Consider the following 23,215-nt stretch of genomic DNA (forward strand, 5'->3'; position numbering starts at 1 on the left):
ACTGACTCCTGAAAACAGTCTCAATACTGCAGAAATGCAAGACCCAATCTGTAAACCAGGGTTAATTTTCTGTATTTCTCATATACAACTTGCCTGATACTGCTGTTTCATGCAGAGCACCATTCTTAGAAAGGTCACTCTCCTTCCCCTTTTCACATATGTTGCATTCACCCCCTTTTTTTCTGATTTAAACAGACAAGATAGTTAGCTGTAATGCTCACTACCAGTTTTTGTAGGAGATTCTCAGGATCCTCACTACCTTCATCTTACACCGCTGGGAAAAAAAGCATCAAAGGAAATGTTTAACAACACTGTGGTATTGATGCCACACCTTGCTGCTGTTTTTACACATTCTGTTCATCTGGGAGCATCTTTTTAGTCTCCATGGTGCATGCAGTGCACGTCATACAGTGCTACAAATACCATACAAAGAACTTTTCCTTCAAAAGGATGCTCAGTGAAAGTGAAAGTATGCCTTTGGCAATAGGGACAAAAACCCTCATGTAAAATAAGCAAGAATGGTTTGAAAATATAAGATAATAGTCTGCAGACATAAAAAAAATGCTCTCTGAAACTGAGTGCCAAATTATGATTTTAGGAACAAGGAGAAGCTCACAGATTCAAGTAAAAAAAAAAATCTTTCATGGAAAAAAAAAAATAAATCTGTGACGCAAATTGCTATAATTCTTCGGCATTTTGTAGCATCTTTGAAAAACTGAAGTTGTGTATTTCCTATAACTTTAACACACATATTTACTATACAAGGTGAGATATGTTTTTATGCAAATGGTTTCTGTGAGCGGCTGGTGACTTGCAAATTTCAGTTCAGGGAGCCCTGATATTTTATATCACAGAATATTGGTTTATATAATAATTAGAAGCATATCTGAAGAATTTGATGACTTATTTCTGTTCCTTCTAAACAAAGATGTTTTTAACAAAATGTGGTTGCATATTTGTCTTTTTTTTTTCTGTCCTTTTTTTTTCTTTTTTTTTAATTTGATTTCATTTCATTTTTAGTTGATTTCATTGAAAGGCAAAAAAAATAAATAAAAAAAAAATGAATGAGCAAGTATTCTCAACAAACCCACCTTGATCACCTACAATTCTATACTTCAGTAAAGAATGGCCCATAATGAGAACAAAATAAGGCTATCAAATCAAGTCAAAGAACATTTCAGAAGAAAATTCTCTTTAGAAACTCTGACTTACGACTACATTTTAAGTATGCTATAGCTCCCTTTATAACATCACATTCAAGTCAATGTTTTGTTTGTTTTGAAATCTGACTTCCTTCTCCTTTTGTCTTTCTTTTAGGCTAATGGGGAGGTAAAAGGAAAAAAAAAATCACAGCAAAACTTTACTTTTCTTACCATTGCTTTTTGCAGCTGTCTTACATGTAGCACCAAGATTTTATTTTGGTTTATATATCTTCCCTTTTGTACAGCAAAATGCTGTTGTGTGGTTTTGGCAAAACAGAGGAGACCCTTACTGCATAGCTATCATATTGTTATGGTCTTTTAAAACAACTTAAAATAATATCCCCTTCCACAAGTGGCAGAAATACATTAAACCACTCTCTCACTGCAAACACATTGTCAAGTACAAATTTAAAATAAACAGTGGCAAATATGCAGAATTCCTATCTTTCTGTCTCCAAAACATCAGCAAAATTTCTTCATATATGTTCAAGGAATCACAGCCTTTTCTAAATGAAAGTTACTTTTCCTTGCTTCAGTATGGAAAACAAACTGAAGCTGCCTGTAATATCTGTGGCTGTCCTTTCCTCATTTCTAGGCTGCCATATCAAGGACATGTCTAAATCTTTGCTCTTCCCTTTGCGTCCCTCCATTGACTCTCAGATATCTATTAACTTGTCCTTACTTCGTGGCCTCTGTGGTCTATCCCTCATTTATCATTTATCATTCAGTATACAAATATCAACCACCACATTTACACTGTCCATGACATTAGCCCCTTTGTTACATTTTCAGACCATTGTTTTTCTTGCTTCTCAAGTTTCCTCTACTACTTGGCACAGCTCACCACAACCCCAAACTATAAAACTGTCATGTTGCTCTTCTCCATGCCCCTACCTTGTAACTCTTCCTTCCCATGAAGTCCACAAAAAGTAGACGTTAAGCAGCAAGTACATTGAAATCAGTATCTGCTATGGTCATTTGTCAGTGTTGCTTCCTTCCTCATCTCCTATGTTTTGAGCTTTGTGTTAATGTCTTTTCCTTCAATGATGGGTTCTCTAGGACAGAAGCAATGTTCTATTCTGCATTTTTTCTTGCAGAAAGAATTTAAGACTACTTTATAATAATAAGTACAGGGTACTGCAGGGACAGAAAAGATGTCTACAAGGACTCCAGGAACCACCACCATCTACAACTAGGAGTATATCAACTGTAACATATCCTGTTTAAAAAGTATTCCAGTCTTTTGAAGCAGAGGATATAAATAAGAAAAGAGTAACATTTCTAGGAGTGTCCACAGGTGACTTGCATTACTTGTGTTGGTTGGCAAGAGCTGGCAATGTGCAGTTGCATCCCAGAAAGCCACCTGTATTCTGGCTGCACCAAAAGCAGTGTGGCCAGCAGGGCTGGGGAGGTGATTGTTCCCCTCTACTCTTGTGAGATCCCACCTGGAGTGCTGCATTCTGCTCTGGGGCCCCAAGCACAAAAAGGACATCGATGTATTAGAACAAGTCTAGATGAGGGCCATGAGGATGATCAACGGTCTGGAGCACCTCTCCTACAAAGGCAGTCTGGAGGAGTTGGGGTTGTTCAGCCTGGAGAAGAGAAGGTTCCAGGGACATCTTGTAGTGGCCTTCCAGTACCTAAAAGGGTGGTAGGGGGACTACAGAAAAGCTGAGGAGGAACTTTTTGTCAGGAAGTAAAGTGATAGGACAAGGGGGAATGGCGTTAAACTAAAAGAGGGAGAATTAAATTAGACATTAGGTAGAACTTACTTACTCTGAGGGTGGTGAGGCACTGTCACAGAGAAGCTGTGGATGCCCACCCCTAGAAGTGTTTAAGGCCAGGTTGGATGGGGCATTGGACAACCTGATCTAGAGGAAGGGGTCCTTGCCCATGGCTGGGGGGGAGGGCATGAATTAGATGGTCTTTGAAGTCCCTTCCAACCCAAACTGTTCTATAATTCTGATTATCAGGGAATAACAGCTACTAACAGCTAAGAATTGACGATGTTAATGAAGCAGACTAACACTGAGAAAACTTTGATGTATCTAAACATCAGTTTTTGATTTATGACAATCTGGCTGTCAAAAACCACTCAAAAGCTACTCATAGTTTTGAATTTGGAATAGCTTCTTTTTCCTCAACTACAGAAGTGAAAAAATGCTTGTCTTAACCTAAATACATGTTAATAGAACTAATATCTCAGATATCCAGTATTAAGTAGAATCTGATGGATCTCAGTAAGAAATTCAGAACAAAACAAAATGACTTTTTATGAAGGCTATATTTCCATGGTGAAATAGCCACTCAGCTCATCTACCCTTCTGAGGACCTCAATAAATAAATGCACGCATACTTCCCCTTTCTCAATTAACAACAGATGCCCCATCTGACTTCCAATTGTCAACAGGAAAAAGGAAATTCAGTTCTAATTCATGTATTGCATACATGAACATAGTGTTCACTCTTTTCCCCAATTATGGGAATTTCCTCAATTCCTATAATTACAATATGAAGGTTTGCAAAGGCATGGCATACACCATACTCCAGATTAAAATCTTGTCAGAAAATTACATCAATAACCTTCACAGAAAACAAGGTTTTCACATACATAACAGCAGTCAGATCATATTTTATGTTAATACATTATGTAACTTTGATCTATACAAAACTAAATGTGATAACACTTTATGGATCCTCAATAACTCTTTGCTGATATGAACAGGAAAAGTCTTAGCCATGCAGATGTTACTCAATTTCTGAGCATGTTTGTGTTTAGAACAACATCTGTTGATTCACTAAGCAAAAGCCATGACAAAAATATAAAAGTTGTCACCAATCTAAATCCAGATCAACCTTACTGGGAAGTTTACAGAGCATTAAAACTATTCTCTGATACTACGGTTTGGTTAGCAGTGGATCTGAACTGATAGCATTTGTTTCCCTCGGAACATTCCTGCAGGATAATTAATCTCCCAAGTGGAATTAAAACCAAATAAAATTCAAGTCCTGCTGATTCTGAAATCTATAAATTACCAAGTATGTTCAAAAATTGACAAGATGCAATAAGCCCCTAGTGCCAAAAACCTGTATGTCAGCACAGACTGCAAGACAGTAAACATGGAACATGACAAACAAAAATTTCAGAGATGAGTCTAAAAGGCCAGAAAACAAAGCTGGCTATTCTGAATACAAGAATAAAAATATCCTCTAGAAAAGTTTCAAAGTCTGATTTAACAAAAAAAATGAGATTATTCTCCATGTATTTTTGGATATGCTGTTCTAGACACCTCAGGATTTTATGAAAATACATGCACATACATATCAGAATATAAATCTTTTCCTGCAGAGAATCACTTATAATAATTATAAAATATCACTGACTTTTAGTAAAAGACTTAGTATGTCAACAACCTAGACACAGAAATGCACAGTGTTTTTTTTGTTTGTTTGTTTTTGTTTTTCAGAACATGCTTTCTATTAAAATCTGAATTTCCTTTGAATCTTTTGTTTCTATCTGATTTCATTTGTTATATTGAAGGCTTTTTACCCTGTGGCATATTTTTCATTCTTTCTTTTTGTTTTGTGCAAAAGAAAGGATTTTGATTCAAAATGCTAAGCTTTAATTTAATTTAGGGATTTTATTTTATTTTATTACTTTGTAAAAGCCTTTTGATCCGTGAAGTGGAAGAACAATGAAAATGTGTTTTTCAGATACTATAAAAGACTAGAACTATATGCCTTTCACATGCCATAAATTTCAGAAGACTCTTTAAAGTGCTTTGGACATCAGAACACAAGTCTGGATAATGGCTAGGGAAAACACATACAGATGGCTCTTGATGTTCAATTTACTTGGTACTGAGATAAAATGTGTTAAAAATAATCACTATTATAAGAAAAGTTACAAAAGATTGAATTGTATAAAATATATTGTTGTCCATGATTCCAATATTCCACAGATCTCCAAGTAGGGCCATAAATTAGCTTTTTCCTTTCCTTTCCTTTCCTTTCCTTTCCTTTCCTTTCCTTTCCTTTCCTTTCCTTTCCTTTCCTTTCCTTTCCTTTCCTTTCCTTTCCTTTCCTTTCCTTTCCTTTCCTTTCCTTTCCTTTCCTTTCCTTTCCCCCAATTAATTGGGAAATTCCATCTTAACTGTTAAGTTAGTAAAAAATGTTATAATTATCCTTCACATGTTTGAAACCTGCTAAATGAGCCAGTGACCAAATATATAAAACAGACCGAAAAGAAACCAACTCTAAAAATACTTCTGCATTGCTACTGGCAAAAAATAAATATAAAAAAAACAGGTTATCCAACAAATCAGCTCAGGTAAACACCACAAATACACTGAGTTTAAAAAATTGGTCAAAGACAAAATGAAAGACTTCTCTGATCCAGTTTTTTTTTTTTTTTTTTTTTTTTTTTTTTTTTACAAATGAGTAAAATGATTGCCACTTACTTCGGTGTCTTTTTTCAGTAAATCTCAGTTTAAGTAAATTCTGTAACTGATAACTCAGCTTTGTAGAATATACATTTTTGTTTATGATTTCACTTCAAGACTGAAATGGTAATCCATCAGAAAAAAATGAAGCATCATATAAATCCTAAAACTTCGCAACTCACTTGCTTTATAGAAATGATCTTACACATGATAATAATATAGTTTTAAATGCATTGTTGTACTCCAGAAAAGCACAGCTTCTGTGTAGCCCTGGGAATTTTGATATGACCTACTGTGATCCCACTGCAGTGACTTCACTGACAATGAACATGATGGCTACTTCCATTAATATCTGTTTTCCCTGTTAGCACCTGTCCTGACTTGCTGGTGGGTCGGTTTCTCATCCCAGAAATACTAGCCTTGTTAGAGGAGAAAATAAATTGTTCAGCTGGCAAAACTGCTATGTCAGTTATGGAATTATAGAAGTCCTACCTAAGAGAAGTAAAAACTATAAGAAGGATATGCATAATAGGAAAAGTTTGAATTTAAGACTGTTTATATTATTCTGTCACTTTTGCTAACATAATGCATTTATATGTGGCCATTCTGAAGTTGAGGGGCAGGAGGGAGGTTCTAAATTACTTGAATGAGCTAATTCTCTACATTTTCTATAAAAATAAATGGCTCCATATCAGGACACTCTGCAGTTTTACTAGTGTGTTTAGTAGTTACTAAGTTCTGTGAATTAATCCTCTGTAGTACTAGCATGTGATTAAAACCAGAACTCATTCCTACTGCCTGTTGAATGGCTTAGAAAAATTAAGGAAGAACTAGGCTCTCTATCTCGCAAGCTCTCAGTTCAAATGTTTTTGAGAAACAAAACAGAAAGCAATGCCTTAGCATTCAAGGCTCACAAGTTGTGTTGTCACATATGAGATGCTCCTAGGCACCTTGATTAGCACCTAGAATTTGGGGGCTGTTTTATTTGGGGTGTAATGTTGTCTGCAGAAAATATTCACACATCCACCTCCTCAGGGTTAATGGATACTACAAGCCCCACTGAGAAACTGGCAGTGTCTGCAGCTCACGTGAGTGTCTCACACAAGCTATGCCAAGGGATCCAGTTTCTGCCACACTCTGCATCTGCCAAGTGCCATGAAGAAAGCAGCAAGATTTTCATGGAATTTGTAAACTTTATAAACATCCACAAGAGTAAATGAAATCTGACAGTAGCAGGGCTACCGTACCTTTCCTTAACAGGTGCATTTAAGGGTACAAAGATGTTTTTCTGAGCTGACAGCTTTAAACACTCAACTTGAAATACTAAAGAAAAAAACAAAGCTGTTCTTTTCTCATGGTTTATAGAACTCTGGAGTCAAACTGCTTAATGCCATAAAGCTACTTGTTCTACCTCCATGCCTTCAGACTATAGTCACAATATTATTCTATTAATTACCAACAGAATTAAATTACAAATGAAAATCCAATAATTCAAACAAATCTGAGATTACACAACAGAACAGAAAGTGCATATTCGTGTTTCCATAGACAGTCTTAGCATAGTTGTCATAAACCAAAATGGAATATATATCATTCCCTTTCTGCCTTACTACTGAAGCTAGCTGGGGATTGTGAAGGCTATATTCCTTGCAGACATGCCAGTGAAATATCGATTTTGGCCTTTTGCCTCTGCTCCAGCTTATTCAGAAATTGTCCTATTGATTTTGAAGGAATTATTTGTGGACTACTGGGCATAAGAAGAAAAACAAAGTGAACGTCATGATTGCTTTACTGGGGATCCACATTAGGTTGCATATGTATCTAACTTGCACACACATTCAAAACTGATGATGAGGTCTGTATATTATGTATTACAGCAAAATACTGTTCCAATATTGAGAAAAGAAAATGGGCAGAAAATATAATCTATAAATGGAAAACAGAGTCTGATCTGCTCTACACGTCTGGACAGCCAGCTATCATTACACTTAGCAACTTTTACAGAAGACTTCTATATACAGCCCATAGTCAAAAATGCTCTTATAACAAATAACAACGCAACCTGACACACACAGTTTAAAAATCTGATACAAACAATAATCTAGTTTAGCAATCTAGTTTAGCAGGGAAAGATTGGGGTTGGTTGGTTGATGTTTCTTTTCAATAAAATTTATTTGTTCATATTTTTCACCTATAAACATATCTATCTGTGTCTCTTTCTGAGTTTTGTCCTTCTCCCCAGGACCTATCAACTTACACTCCTGAAGTTCAAAAACACTTCAAAGTGGTGCTGAGAGTGTGCTGTTTGTGCTGATTGACTCACTTCAAGGTACTTCAAGGCATTCAACATGTCTTCTGTCCACTCATTTGTCATTAATCTGTATACCGTGCTCAGTCAATAAATCTTTATTAGAATAACTTATTTTGTATGACTTTTATCGTTCTGCTAGGATGGAAGTATTGTGTAAATGAGTGACATCCCAATTCAAGTTGTTGATTTAAAAAAATTTTTTTTTTTTTTAGATAGATGTATGTTAGCATCATCTCCTTCATCAATTCCCACTGAAATTCACTGCAAGCAAATACTACCTAATAGGCTGCAATACCTTTAACTGGAGGGAAAAAAAAAAAAAAAAAAAAAAAGAGAGAGAGAGAAAAAAAGCCTGAAGGAAAAAAAAACAAACAACAACATTTCACAGAGGAAACATTCTCCAAGGAGATACAATTTAATTAGTCAAATTCATAAAACATGATCCATATTCTACACACAGCAGAAAACATCCACTCATACATTTTTTTGGGGTAGGATATAAGGTTTTCAGATCGGCAGAGGATGTGAAGGACAGGAGAGCTAAGGGTTAGGTTAGAAATAAGCACTGAATGAGGACAGCCTCAGAGACATTGACAGAGTATTCTACTTAAATCTTTATCCTTCTTTCCCCCGAACTGAAAGAAGCTGCTGACCTAAGCTATTGGGATGTAAAGGTTGCCACAAAAGGAAATGAGAGTCCACCAAAAAGTTTAGTCCCTGACAAGTTTATTAGACCATAGCATGTGATGGTGTGCAAAGATAGGAGGAAATGTAATTACCCAGCTTTTATTGTACAATACACCAATTTAGTCCATGCAATTACTATCACTTTTAGAGAGAATATTACAGTGTTCGGGAAGCACTTGTCTGCAATTACCACCACCGTAATTCAGAACCCACTGTAATACAGAGGCCACAGCATATGGTTTAAAAAATTGTTTTAAACAAAGTGGGTAAATAGAACTGAGAGACAACAAATAAAGCATAGGGTGTGATTTGGCAGATGGACAGATGATGCAACAGGTCTAGCAGTGTTGTTCTGATACTTGCAAATGAAATTCCTTTGTAAGGAGAATAATCAATCCCAATAGAGAAAGGATCATATTTTGGAAGAAAATCTTTAGTTCTGAAGTTTTATGAAAATTTTTGTGCTTAGGTAGAAAACAGTTGCTTCCAAGGTATCTGTGTCCATGAAAATGAACAGAGTTCCAAATCTGAGAGTTTGCCTAGGATCTCCCACTTTGAGAATAGTCTCTCCCCTTCAGTCAGACTATCTTATTTAGTCATCAGTAACCACTACTGTACTGGCATGTCTTTTAACCATTGTTCCTGCTTCATTATTTAATTAAGTAATCAAGTGTTTATATGATGCACATTAATACAGTATGGCAATTTACGTGTATTTTGCTTTAATTAGTATCTTGTTGTATCAACAGAAATGATTGCAAAAATAAAGCTCTCTCTTCATTGTATCCCATTGTGCCTTTCTGTTACTAACACTAATCAAGTCAGGGATCAGGCAGAAAATACAGTTAAAAGCAAAATTTGAAAATCTCCTACACCAAGCGCCAGGGCAATCAACAATAAAAGCCAGTGCCAGAGATTCAACTTATCTTTCCAAGACTACTGTCTGCTCTACAATTTGATGTGATCTGCATTGTAGCTCTCAGACACATGGACAAGTACATCACACATGGTTAGCAACAAATAGCGGCATTAACACTCAAAAGGACAATCTAGTGAAAGCAACATCTTACTTAAATTTGTCTGCATGGAATGGGACAAATTCCAAGCCAAATCTCCCAGTAACACATGAACAAAACTATCCCCCTCCTCAGCCTACCCCACTTCTAGGGCCACACTAGCAATCTGAAACAAATTTCTGCAGTTCCAGTTAGCTCTAATGTCATGCAGAAGCCTTCTGAGGATCACAAAACTCTCAAGAGATCACGCTGTTCAAAAGTGCTTGAACAAAGGCTCTTTCAGTTTTGGCCTGTTGTGTATTCACACCAGAAAGTATTTTTGCTATTGAGACTGCCATGACAAGCAGTAAAAGGCAGTGAACTGAGGAAGAAGCACAGGAAAATAGCCGCACATGTATTCAGAATGAATTATACCAGACAGGTAAGGGAAATGGATTCTACAAAATCCTGTGAGAGGAAGGATTATTTCCAAAGAGAGATTTAGAGATTCCTCTCTCATCAAAATTGCCCTTTCAATTAGTTTCAAACTTGGAAATTTCAATAAATAAAAGTATTTCCTCATTCTAGGTTGTATAGTGATACACGTTTCTTTTGTACATTTGATTAGTTACAGAGGAGCTCAATTCATAAGGCTTTCAAAAAGAAAGATAATATTTCTTGACAATTTCCTTTTACAATTCAGCACACTAGATTAAGATCGGCATTACCATAACACTGCAATGCCAACTCTTTCCATTTTATGCCTTAAGCAAAATTTGCTGCTTCTTTAGAGCTGTTTATGAGAAGAAGCGCTTGTAAGTATATACAAAGACTATACACCAAACATAATAATTTTAAAATAGTAAGTTCTTTTTCATGTAATTTATTAATTCTCTCTCATATTTCAGAAAATAAGCAACACATGATCAGTTCCAGATGGAGAGTCACTAAAGTATCTTACTAAAAAAAAAAAAATCCATATTTTTATTAAGTGAAAAAAATGAGGGTGAAAATATAACCAAAATTATTTTTGTCCTATTGATTATCTATGTTTTTCACAGTTATTATTTTTTACAGGAATCCCATACTAAGTAAACCGGTAGCATAATAGCTATGCAAAACATAAGCTCTGTTTTATGAATTATATTTTTATATGGTCTGTTAAATTTAAATTATGAACATATCTTTTATTTTTGACTAAAAAAAAATAATGCATTCCTTTCAAGTGGACAGTCACTAGCAGTGACCTACTTTGAACTTGACTGTAATGAAGTACATGATTTAGTGTTAGACTAAACATAATATCTCCAAAGACTTTATGAAAGGGAATAGAAAGACTGAATAAATAACTTGTTATAATGAGCAAAAATACAGAATTACTCTGAGAAACTCTATGTTGGGTAAAGGCAAAAAATAATTTGTGCAGACCATGAATTGTTTACCTTTGACAGATGAAGACAAAGTACACAAAATGCCACTCCTACTATGGAGGGGTTTCTGCCCTCTGTCAAGACTCATTGTCTTATGACAGCCTCGTTCCTCGACTGCAGCACCTGGTTTCACATTCAGAGGGTCTAGAAAATTGCAATGCCTAAAAATGTTGTTAATTGCTATTACTTTAGTACTTCATTACATGGTTTTGCTATGTTCTTGTATGAAGTGTGTGATGGCCTCCACCTTCATAATTTCCCTATTAAGTATGACCACCAGCTGGCTGATGTGTGACTAAAGCCATATATCAACCGGGACACCATAGCAAGGTGTCCCAGACTCATCCTATATATGTCCTCGATACTCCTTTCTTGCTTCCCTTCTCTTCTGCACACACTCTTATGGCAAAGGGGAAGGAGAAGACAGTTGGAGAAAGATGACTGAAGTGAGAAAAAAATGTAAAGAGAATGAGCAAACAGGGAGGAAGTATTGATGCAAGAGAAGAACACAGCTGGTTAAAAAAAAAAAAAAAAAAAAAAAAAAAAAAGGAAGATAGGGTTGTCTGGAAGATTTACTTATAGCTTTTGTAGATGACCTTGCACCATCATTCTTCACAGAGCAAGAAAATAATGGAAAAAAAAAAAAAAAAAAAAAAAAAAAAGATTTTACTGCTCAAATACAACTTTGTTTACTTACTCCAGATACTAAGATCTGTACTTTTTGGAATGTTTCTGAGCACAAAATAGTTCAAGACATTTTGTGCTGCTACAAGGTAACACTGTCTTCAAGTAAATGAAGAAAAAAATCAGAACAGACACAGAACCTCACAACTCAAAACAAATGCCTTGACCAGGAGACCAAGCACAGGATCAGTGATAATCCACCCAAAATAGAGGACAACACATTGGAAAAAGCCCAAGACAGGCAGAAGCAGGTGAAAACTCACCACTGGAGCAGTTGGGTCCTCCCCAGCCAGGCTCACACTGACAGGTGTTTGGAGCAATACAGCGACCATGGACACATTTGTCAGCACAGTGAGCTGTCAGAGAAGGAAATAAGAATAAAAATTAATTACAGCTCTTAACACTTGGAAAGATATTCAAAACTTACTCTCATTCCAGATGTTTCATGCCTCAAATACCGTTTAAAAGTAAAATAAATATTAGCACATTAATATTTGATGGCTGCTCTTCAAAATAAGTTATCTGACTTCTGTCTCTTCCATTTTGCCTTATTCTGAAGGATCCAACTAATCCAGGTTGGTGCTTCTCAAATACTTCTGCATTTAACAAAGAGAAAATTGTCCACATTCAATGGAAAAACAGTCATAGTGTAATTTAGCTTAGAGAGCTGCCTGGATATGGTCGTGGGCAGCCTGCTCTTGGTGGCCCTGCTTGAGCAAGGGTGAAACCCTTTACCCTAAGAAAGGGAAAACTGCAAGCCAAAAACATGTGGTTCTCTTGAAACAGCATGGACAAAATATGATTCGCAACACGTCAGGACTTTAATATTGCTTTTTCTGAATAGTTGCATAGTTCAAATAAAGCACAACAATACACTGATGACACTTAAGGTAAGGCACAAGGTACAAACCCTATGAATCACTGCAACTTTTTAATAAGTGATAATCAGAGCTGCTTAAAAGTTTTCATTATTATTTTTTGTTATGATTTGCAAGAATGTATGTGTGTGGTTCTGCAGATAAGGCTTATTTTGAAATAAGTCTTATTTGACACCTCATTTTGACACAAAGAAAACTTGAATTAGCTTCTGTATGCTGCACACCAACATAATTGACTCATAATACAAAAGGAAGAACTGGCAACCAGCAACTTTTTTGGCATTATATTCATAAGGAAATGCCCTCAGCTTTCCAAAATATATACACTGGAATCATTTCCATCCAGTTCAAACAACAATAAAACTTAAAAAATGTGCACAGGATGAGAATTTTCTTTGAACCTACATTTCCAGAAAAAATAAAAATTAAAAAATGACAGGAATATGATCAGTGTACCAATTAATACAAGGTGAACAATGGGGAAAGACAAAGTTGGTGTATACAAGAATTTTAATGAGACTTCACACAAATCATTTCTGTGCTGAACAGATTGAAAGTGCTATACAATAATTGGAGCAAATACTTGTAAAATGTCCTGTGATAGTTTTTCTAATTAAACATGATGAAGCAGGATAGTCATATTTATATTTTGTGTGGTCACAAAGAAAGAGAGCCACAAAGAGATCAACAGTATATATTACTTAAATCATTGGTTATCTGGGATCCCAGACACTAATTACATATTACAGCCTTTAGGTTTCCTTTGCAACTTTTATGTTTAATAAGCTACTTTTCAGATGTGCATTAAAATGACCTTCAACAGGGAGAATATGTATTTTTAAATGTCAAAAGTTAAAAACATTAATGTGTATTAATACTCCCAAAGCTATTTCATTCTATCTATTACGGAAATAATGACTAAATAATACATCCCACAACTCCATTAGTTTTACATCTAGATATGAATTACTTACATCTTTGAATATTCTTGCATAATAAGTGGTGACATGGGCACTGAAGCTCTCCCTAAACCAAGTGTGTGAAAAATCTTCCCAGTGAACCATAAAACAACATGAGATAGCAGTGCACATACATGCTATGTGTGCATGCTTGAATAACTTACTGAATACCAACATACATTACCCAAAATCATTACCACTGTATACATTTTTTGACAGCCAAACCTCTGCTAACTTCAGCAATTAAACAACATGGGATAAGGGCCAATGAAAGACCTCTTAAAATGTAAATACTATTGTTTCCAAATAAACATAATAAAGATCGCTTAAAATTGTGTGTATATATATATATATATACATATATACATGTGTGTATATATACATATATGGCATACAAATTTCTTTCTCTGAGAAGGGTGACATGAAATTCTTTACTTTGAAGAAGTTAAAGGCCAAGAATATTTCAAAAATGTTCAAGATTTATAAAAAATAACTATCCAGTATTCCTTTATTTCTTTTTTAAGTTACTTAATGCCCCAAAATATATCTGATCAATAAGCAATTTCCTTCTATATTCTAGATATACCTATTTTGTAACCAAAAGAAATTACTCTCCAGACACTAACTGGGCTAACTGATTCTTATTAACTGAATTGTAGTTAACATTCCTAAGAGACAGCATATATACCAAGATTATTTCACTGAACATTGGGACAAGAGAACCACAATTTACTACATGACCTAAAAAGTGTGCAAGGCTTTTCAGCTTTCAGGCTGAAAAGACCTGAAGTACATCTGGAACAGAGAGACTTTTCTTGTACACAAGATGTAAGAAAATATTTATGGGCAAAAACAGATGAAAAATTTAATGTGAAATCTCTTTGATAATGAGCAGTGTAAAGAAGCACCAATAATTCACTGACAGCAGTAAATTGCATAAGTCATATCTTATTCTTTTGCAAAGGAAAATCAATCAACATATGAAAAGCAATGAGAGCTTAAACTTGCATACTTGCTTTTTTATCTATTTTCCATTTTCTTCTGTTTCTTATTGTTTCTTTCAAAATCTTCCCTAAAATTTTGCCTTTTCCTACTTACATGTCTGTATTTCAGCAGGTCACATCTTTTTCATTTTCTTAAACACAGAAGGTAGATTTGCTTTTTCTGACTACAGAGTATCATCAGCCAACCTGAAGTATCTACAAAACACCTGCTGCTGTGCACACGTGCAGGAAGGGGCTGCCCAGTTCCCCAGACACAAGTGTATCTTCGTCTCTGTTCCTAACACCAGGCACTGGTGTTTCTGCACCCAGCCAAATGATAATGCCCTGTTGAGAAAACTCAGCAATGTGAATTAACATGAAAAGACACGTATAACCTGTGCAGATCGTTGACACAACTAGTACAGCAAGCTGAAAGCAGTGTGAAGCAAGGGCTTCGCAAAAGTGCTCACAGACATGCTGCAGCACTATAGCTTCATACTAAGGGGGATTAAGCCAGTCGTGCCAGAAGCGTAGCACGTGTACTGCAATCTTAGATCAAGTTGTCATTTTCACATGCTGATTACGTGGCTCATACTGATACCAATGAAGGGAGGGAGAGAGTGCTCCAACTCAGGAGAAGATTACAATTCAAATACCTATTTAAATGCTGATGGGTTCCACCATACCACCTGCGGTGGAAATGCAGATTGCTCCTCCGCTGTGATGCCTACTTAAAGTATCACAGCTGAGTGGAGTAACTCCAGTGCCTCATGCCACTTCCACTTCTGAACTAGAGCATGTATGAAGAGTGGAATATGATAAGACTTGAAATTTCTGAATGGCATTTTATGAATCCGCTCTCTGTGATTAAGAAAGTGATATGAAGTTATTTAATGATAAATCGCCATAGACAACATCTAGACAGCTGTGCATTACATTATCTGATGTTAAAAGAAGATACAGAAGAATTTCCAGTTATAAAATGTGAAAAGGCTATTTTTATCTTTAATGGAAGTTCATGAAAGCATTTTTATGATCATATTATCTGTCATTTATTTCCTTTGAAAAGCCAGGCGTAAATCAACTAACACAAACAAAAGCTTGAGATATTTTGTCTGTAATTATTTATGTATGTAAATGACCAAGAGAATCCACTATGGTTCCCAATTTAAACTTTCAGCTTTAAAACAAATGAGTCACAACATCAGATAAGCAGCTACCTGAAGACATACTTGATTTCATGAAATTTCATACCTGAAATCTCATTAAATAAATCTCATATTAAATATAATTCTGATCAACTGCACTGAGAATTTATATTAGAAGGAAAAAAGTGATACCTGAACAAGGTCTGTTTTGGGGTTGTAAGTAAATCTCCATATTATTTCTTTCACATAAATCACTTCCAACAAAAGAAGTCATACCACATGCATGACTGCATGCTCTGTGTTTGTCATTTGTGCTAATACCACTGTATCCTGATTTGGATTCCTAGAGTCTTCAGAAAGAGTAATTTGAAGAGATATATCTCTTTTCAAGAAAAAAAAAAATAAGCTTCTTTATCTGTTAAAGTCCTCAACATTTTGAGAATGAAAATTGAATGCATAAACCAAGTTAGATTGGAAATGTAAAAGAACTCTTCCACATATTGTACAAGATTTAACTTCAACTTCCTTGAAATTAATTAAAATATAGTCCCTCAGCATTTTCTGTGAAAAATGAAACACACATAACTACTTTTAAACTACATTGTAAATGTGTTCTTTCAAATAAATTCTTCAATTCCATACTATATGCTAGAACGTATCCTTTGGTTAAACCTTTTTTTTTTTTTTTTTTTCTTCTGTGCTTAACATCTGTTTTTTATTAAGGTGAGGGAAATTCAGTTACTTGGTAAAATAGCTTCATAATTCTACCTATATTCTTCCTATTCTCCATTTTCTTTCTCAAGGAAATTCAACAGGCTTAATCCTGCTATGTTGTCAGAAACTGTAAATTAATGTTCACACTACCAATATGCTACAAGGATGAATCTACTTTATGTGCGTTAATCTACAGCAAAGCTACCAGAAGACATCTTAAAGCCTGAATCCTTTTGCTTCAGAAACATGATAAAATTGAATGGATTTTGTAAACTTAATAAATAATAATAATAATACACTATTAATAAAAAGGTGTCTCAGCATGTAGCCCAGACTAGCATCCATATTCCAAATTAAAATAAATAAATAAATGAGAGCTGCAATATTCACAATGCACTTCCTTAACTAAATAAGAGACGAGTCAGAATTATGCAATCCATGTAAATACCTCTACTTTAACAGACAGTGTCATGATATTTTTCTACTGATACTGCTAACAATATCTGATTCTGATATAGTCTCTGCCACTAGTGTTACTTGCCTGTTTCTTGGCTAAAATGTGAAAGAGTTTGGATTTTTTTGAGCAATCATATGTGTATTTATATTGTTGATTTTTCACTTTGTGGCACCATACATAGGCTTATCAATGGCATTAGTTAAAAGGTGATACTAAAACTCTGAATCTGGGTTTGAACAGTTTACATTACAACAGTAATTTGTTGTTTAGAGAAGAACAAACAAAATACAAATTATTGTTTAAGTGATAAAAAGGTCTGTTTGTGTATTTTCCACACATGAGTTTACTTACTGAATCCAAAAACAAAACACAAATGTAATTTTTACTGAAAAGTGAAATCTTAACAGAAGTGTCACCTACTGAATCACCTGAAACTGAAAGATTTTAGAAACAACTACGAAGTTAGAGTCACAATTCCACAGAAAACTTATATCCTAAGACAAATTCAAATTCATATGTTCAGAATGAACTTGGAAAAAATCAAAAACATATATGTAAACCACTTAAATTTCAGCCCATGCTTTTCTCTTGCTGTTGGTCATTCTTTTCTTTGTGAATACTACATTTAGAGACTTCAGCAATGTGAGGCACCCACATTCTTGCTATAATTCTATACAGTGACAAGTAATTCTCTTCCCACAATAGTGCAGTAGCACTACCATTAGTAAGTGCTACCACTAGGACAATAGGCACTGGTGAGTATTCATGCTGTAAATTCCTAATTAGTATTTTAAAAAGGAAGTCACAAGATTTCACTTCATCACTAAATGCACTGAAGTGTTGAGTCATACCAAAATCATCTGCCAGTAGAATTTTCTAATTGAGCTTTTTAAACTGAGAAGTCAAGCAAAGGAACAAACAAAACATCAAACGAAAAACATCACTGTCCTTGGGGGTGCTTAGGAAAAGGTTGGATGTAGTGCTTAGGAACATGGTCTAGTGGGTGATATTGGTGGCAGGGGGATGGTTGGACCAGATGATCTTGGAGGTCTTTTGACCTAATGATTCTATGATTCTGTGATCATTCTCATTTATATAATAACCAAATATAGACAAAAATTGGTTCTTATAAGTCTAATAAATACGTTTAAAAAAAAAAAAAAAAGATAAAAAAAATGCTGATCTGATCTTAGATTGATTCTCTTTTAAAGTAGGGTGTTTTTTTTCAGTATCATTTTGACCTTGCTTTGTCTTGTGCAGAAAATACATTTTAAATCAAAGATCTTACTGCTTTATTTTCAAATTCCAGTGAGTGCCATAAAACAAAAAAAGTAAATGAGGATTTCATGATGTTTTGACATTCACGGCGTACAATTTTCCAATATACAACTAAATCCGATCAGTCACTTCCAGTATGCACTTCACAAAACACAGAACTGTGCCTCTGAACAAATCTAGGCATTGTTTCACATTTATATTGAATAAATAATGTTAATGTATGTATTGATGCTAATTTTTCAGACTCTGTTTACCAGAGACCAAAGATGCATCCACTGTACTGACTTCTCCTAACATGGTTTGCAAAATCCAGCAGCAATGGCAAATCTCTTGTTATCTGTTATTTTGCAGAGCGTTTTGCTGGAGCAGCTCCTCCAAACTTTGAAAACTATGCTTCACCACTGTCTTTGAAGCAGTAAGGGAGGCGATAAATCTATGAAATTATCTCTGTTTCTCCCACTCTCAGATGAGAAAAAGCACCAGGTAAAGAGTGCTGTAGATGGTTAGGCAGGAGGTGTGTGGTGACAGACACAAGGTGACCTGGGCCAAGGCCTGCCCGGCCCCAGGATGGCAGGAGCCCACCCGCAGGCTGCGCTGTGCAGGCCCTGGGGGCCAGGCCTGGGCTGGGGGGACATGAGGCTGATCTACACACACAAGCAGCCCACAGGTCTGACGGGGCAGCGTACACGCTGCAGCTCTCCCAGTACGTAGGGCTTGTCACATTTTTCCCTTGGCTGGGCTTGCCAAGCACAGGCCTGCTCAGCAACTGGGCGGCAAGCTGGGACCAGCCCCCACAATCCAGAGGCTCCAGCCCCTCACTGGGCTGCTCTTAAAGACACCCACAAATGACATTACTGACAAAAGACTGGCTCTGATAAACCCAGTTTTTCAAGGAGATTAAAAGTTTAAGACAAATTCAGTGTCCTGACTTCTGGAAAATTTACAGCTACAGTCCATGCTGTGTACATGTGTATCCACAGAGGAAAATAATGTTAAATACTACTGAATTAATTCTATTTTTAGCTGTACACATTTACACAACTTTGAGGACACACTGCCTTTCACATGTGCTCACCTATTATAAGCTCCTCTCTGTCACTCTTGCCAGTGGAAGACCCTAGCTGTCCAGTCTGCTGTACAGCTTTGAACAAGTTTCCACCTGACCTGTGTTCAGCCACTCACATGTACTCTCAAGGCTATGGATTAACACACCCTCTATTTTCATTCCTCCTTTCTGCTGTGATCTTGAATGAATATTAGTTTAAGAATCAGACCTTTCTAGGTTCTTCACAAGGCTTTGCAAGAGGGAGAAAGAGAGCCAAGCCAGGGTTACTGCCAGTCTGGACAGAGTTCTTCAAATTCTAGATTTAGGAAGCTTTGGAGACAGCAGCATGTGCCCTACAACAGGGTGGTGCTGCTGCCTTCAAACAGTTGTTACAGACCTTCATACCTTCAAGAGTTGCTCAGGGATCAACCTGGGCCCATGCTGAGGCCTTGCATTTCCCTCCTGGTTTTGTTGGTGTTTGTTTTTTGTGTTGAAAAATGCTCTGACACTTGTGCTGTCTGAGATGTAATGTGCCATGTAATCATTAGTGAGAATCACATCAAGGTTGGTTACTTAGACTTCTGAGATCCAATTATCCTGTCATTTCCATATGCACAACACCAATTGACTTCAACAAGATCTGCATATGCACCACTGATGAGTAACTGAGCCCCCAGTAATGCAGCTCCCACAGATCATCCCCAAAAGGGAGCCAAACCAGCCCTGCAATGAATATACGGAATTTCAAAGCAAAAAGAAGCTAGACTTACGGACACACATTTCCTTGCTTTCATAAAATCCAGGGCAGCACTGGGATTTACGTCTGTACATCGTTTTTTCACCATGTCTGTAGGCAGTACGGTAACTGATTCTAAAGAAAAAAAATGAATGGTTGATGCATATATTTAATGGTTCAGAAACTAAATCATTTATATGCTTACATATTTTTTAAAATCTTCAGATAGCAGTAAAGATATCTCAGAAATATCAGAGATATCAGAGATATCTCGGAGAATTCTCCAGAAAGAGACCTTTATTTATCTGTTGATGTATTTAATAGTCTTGTGGGTTCCACAACAAACCTTATTTCCATGGTTGGACAGACAGCAGTAAAGTTAAGGATTCTGGCTACTTAACCAAATCACAAACTACAGTATCATTGCCTCCACCATTAGCATTCCCAATGGAGACTAAAGTGTGGCAAAACAAATCCATTTCCCTGATCACTACTGGTGTCAGTTTCCAAGGAGAGACTACTTGGGGTTTATCCTTACAAGGGTGAGTCTGGTTTCTGGGACAGTGTTGATTAAGACAAGAGAAGTGCTAGTTAAGACACTTGAAGATGTCTTGAATATCTCTAAGGATATGGTTGCCCTGGACATGATCCTGGGCAACCTGCTCTAGGTGGCTCTGCTTGAGCATAGGGGTTGGACCAGATAACCTCCAGATGTGCCTTCCAACCTTCTTTTTACTTCCTTTTCAAGTAACACACATTTTCCCCAGAACATAAGGTTCAAAGCAGCAAAGTGTCTCATGAAGTTTTTGAACAAGTGCACCTGGTAGGATCTGGAGAATTGCACTTCATGCACTGCATGCTTTTTTCCTAACCTGTTCTTTTTCTGTCAGCCCTCAGTAGGGTGATATACCCTGACATGCTAATGACAGATATGTGACTTTGCTTGGATCAGACATTTTTCAGTTGACTCAGACAATCAGTGCTACACAAATAACTCACTATAAATGAAATATCCTATATGCCATGCTTGATTTTAGCAGACACAAGGTCTCTACACATATCTACAATATCAGCAGTTTGACAATTTAGCAATTATACATCACCTGTGTCGTGTGCACTTAAACCAGTTTAGGATGTCAGTACAGCTGGTGTAGTAAATTTGATCAAAAGGATGTGGATATGACTCTTGCACTGTGACTGAATAACTGGGGAAAAAGAGAGAGAGAGAGTGAACAGATTACTGAGCAAGTCCTTTACAATACAGTGATTTTATTAAGTCTTTAACAAAGTCCTAGTAAGTAGCTGTAGTTAGAACAGATAACAAGGCACATAACAAGAACAGATAACAAGGCACACCTTTTAGGCACATCCTGTAACTTCTGGATGTACACACAGTCATAGCACACTTAGCAATAGACAGTCATGGCTTTGACAAATACTTCTTTGCTTTCTAAGGTGAGGAGTCTGCTAAAAAGGTGCTCCATAAGCCCTCACAAACAAAGTTGTTCAGTCAATTTCAGCCTAATGCTGTCTGTTACAAAGGATCTATTATAGTCTGCTATTGTTTTTAACTACTATCTAAATGCTACTAGTTCTTAATTTCCTCTTTAAAAAGGGAGGCATAAAATATGTATTAAAATTCATGAGGAAATGCGTAAAATAAAGGTATAAAAAATAACAAAATATTCATATGCAACAAAACAGCAAGTGCAAGTTTAGGCTAAATATGAACCAGCTAACTTTATAAAATAGAATATATGGATTGAAAGGGTTTTTATCCACTGAGGGAAGAAAAACATACATGTAGAAAGCAATCATGTCTCTGTGTAATACATTTGATGAAATGGTACTACTAGACATTTAAAGAAAAGTAATTACGTTTAAATTCTAAAAGCAATTGTTGTCTCGAATGAGCAGCTAACTGAAGCAGCAAGGCAATGAGATGTGTGGCACATTTTCTCCTGCTTTACTAACATCACTGGAGAGCTGAAGAACTAGTTAAGAGACAAGATTATATTTATTCTTTTGTCATACAAAACAGAAAAATCTCACAGGATTTTCTGAAAAAAAATATATATTTTTAAAAACTGTAGCTGTATCCGTAATAAAACATCTTCATCGGTAGTGGAAAGGTCTGTCAATGTACTTACATATACAGGTGGGTGTTAATATAGAAGTACACCCACATAATAATTACTGAAAACAGATAGGACAACTGTACCATCCAACAGTCTGTTGAGCAATCAGAAGTTATAAAATACTTAAATGTGTACTTTTTCTTGTTTTCTGGCTAATTTTGAACAGAGATTTTTATTTACTTATTTATTTTATTTATTTATATTTTGGTCAGAAGTACTATACTGAAGACCTATTACTTCTGCCTGTCAAATTATGAATATAGTGAAAATCCAGAGCCTCCAGAGCTGTCAGTGGGGCCAGAGGAACACAGCCCTGCTGCAGAAGGGAAAAATATTGAATCACCCTAGAAAATTCTTGCACAGACTGTTTGTGCTGGCAGTCCGACAGTCCTTGGTTGCGTAAGGGGGTTAGAAAATATGGGAAAGTGTGGTCCGTTCCTGCTGTAGTGCTGGTTCCTGGGCTGGCTCAGCAAGTCAAAACACTTGCTGAGCGCACAGCCCATCTGGCTTTTACTCACACTTTGACCCCCTCAGCACCTACTACAGGGTAAAAGCCACAGTCTCCTCCTCCTAGTGTCATCACCTACACTTAGAGAAAACATGTCCAGATCTACTTACTCCTCGCTGCCCAGCACTTGCTCCCTGTTTTCCCTATGCCCATATAGAGGCAAGCATCCCTAATCTCTCCAGCTGTCAGAGCGAGCCCGACAAAACGTCTGCGCTTGTTGTTGGACACGATGCTCAGCCCATCCGCTCTTGCTGTGATCGCAGTTCATTTGTAAAGAATGTTTCATGACAGGGTGGGGTAGGTTTATTTAAAGGATATAGTGCTGCCAGTGACAGCAGCAGCAATGAACTGGGATCTGTTGGTTTTACTCATTCGTAGCTATGTTCCCCTGCTGCCTGCTCTGAGACACAGCACAGATCTTTCAGTTCATTCAACAAACTGGAAACAGTCAATGAGTGTATTTTCTCTTCTGTAGACTTTAATTACTTTGTTTTAAAATACATTATGCACTATATATATATTTTTTTTCCATGTTGCTTTCACTATGCTGCTTCTTCCCTCAAAAAAACACTTACATGGATAAAAACAGTTAACAAATGATACACAACATGGAGTAGTAT

At 36.3% G+C, this 23,215-nt stretch overlaps 1 protein-coding gene across 1 annotated transcript in view; it reads right to left on the bottom strand.

Moving 5' to 3' along the window:
* MEGF10 (multiple EGF like domains 10) overlaps positions 1–23,215 on the bottom strand; it is a 98,510-nt gene that overhangs the window by 47,833 nt on the left and 27,462 nt on the right. The window contains exons 4-6 of the mRNA XM_032206397.1: positions 21,053–21,154; positions 19,984–20,084; positions 12,015–12,107 (exon numbers count right to left, since the gene is read on the bottom strand). Of these exons, the coding sequence (XP_032062288.1) occupies positions 12,015–12,107; positions 19,984–20,084; positions 21,053–21,154 (296 nt within the window). The remainder of the gene's footprint in view (positions 1–12,014; positions 12,108–19,983; positions 20,085–21,052; positions 21,155–23,215) is intronic.

Source organism: Aythya fuligula, chromosome Z, assembly GCF_009819795.1.
Source record: "Aythya fuligula isolate bAytFul2 chromosome Z, bAytFul2.pri, whole genome shotgun sequence".
Taxonomy (NCBI): Eukaryota; Metazoa; Chordata; class Aves; order Anseriformes; family Anatidae; genus Aythya; species Aythya fuligula.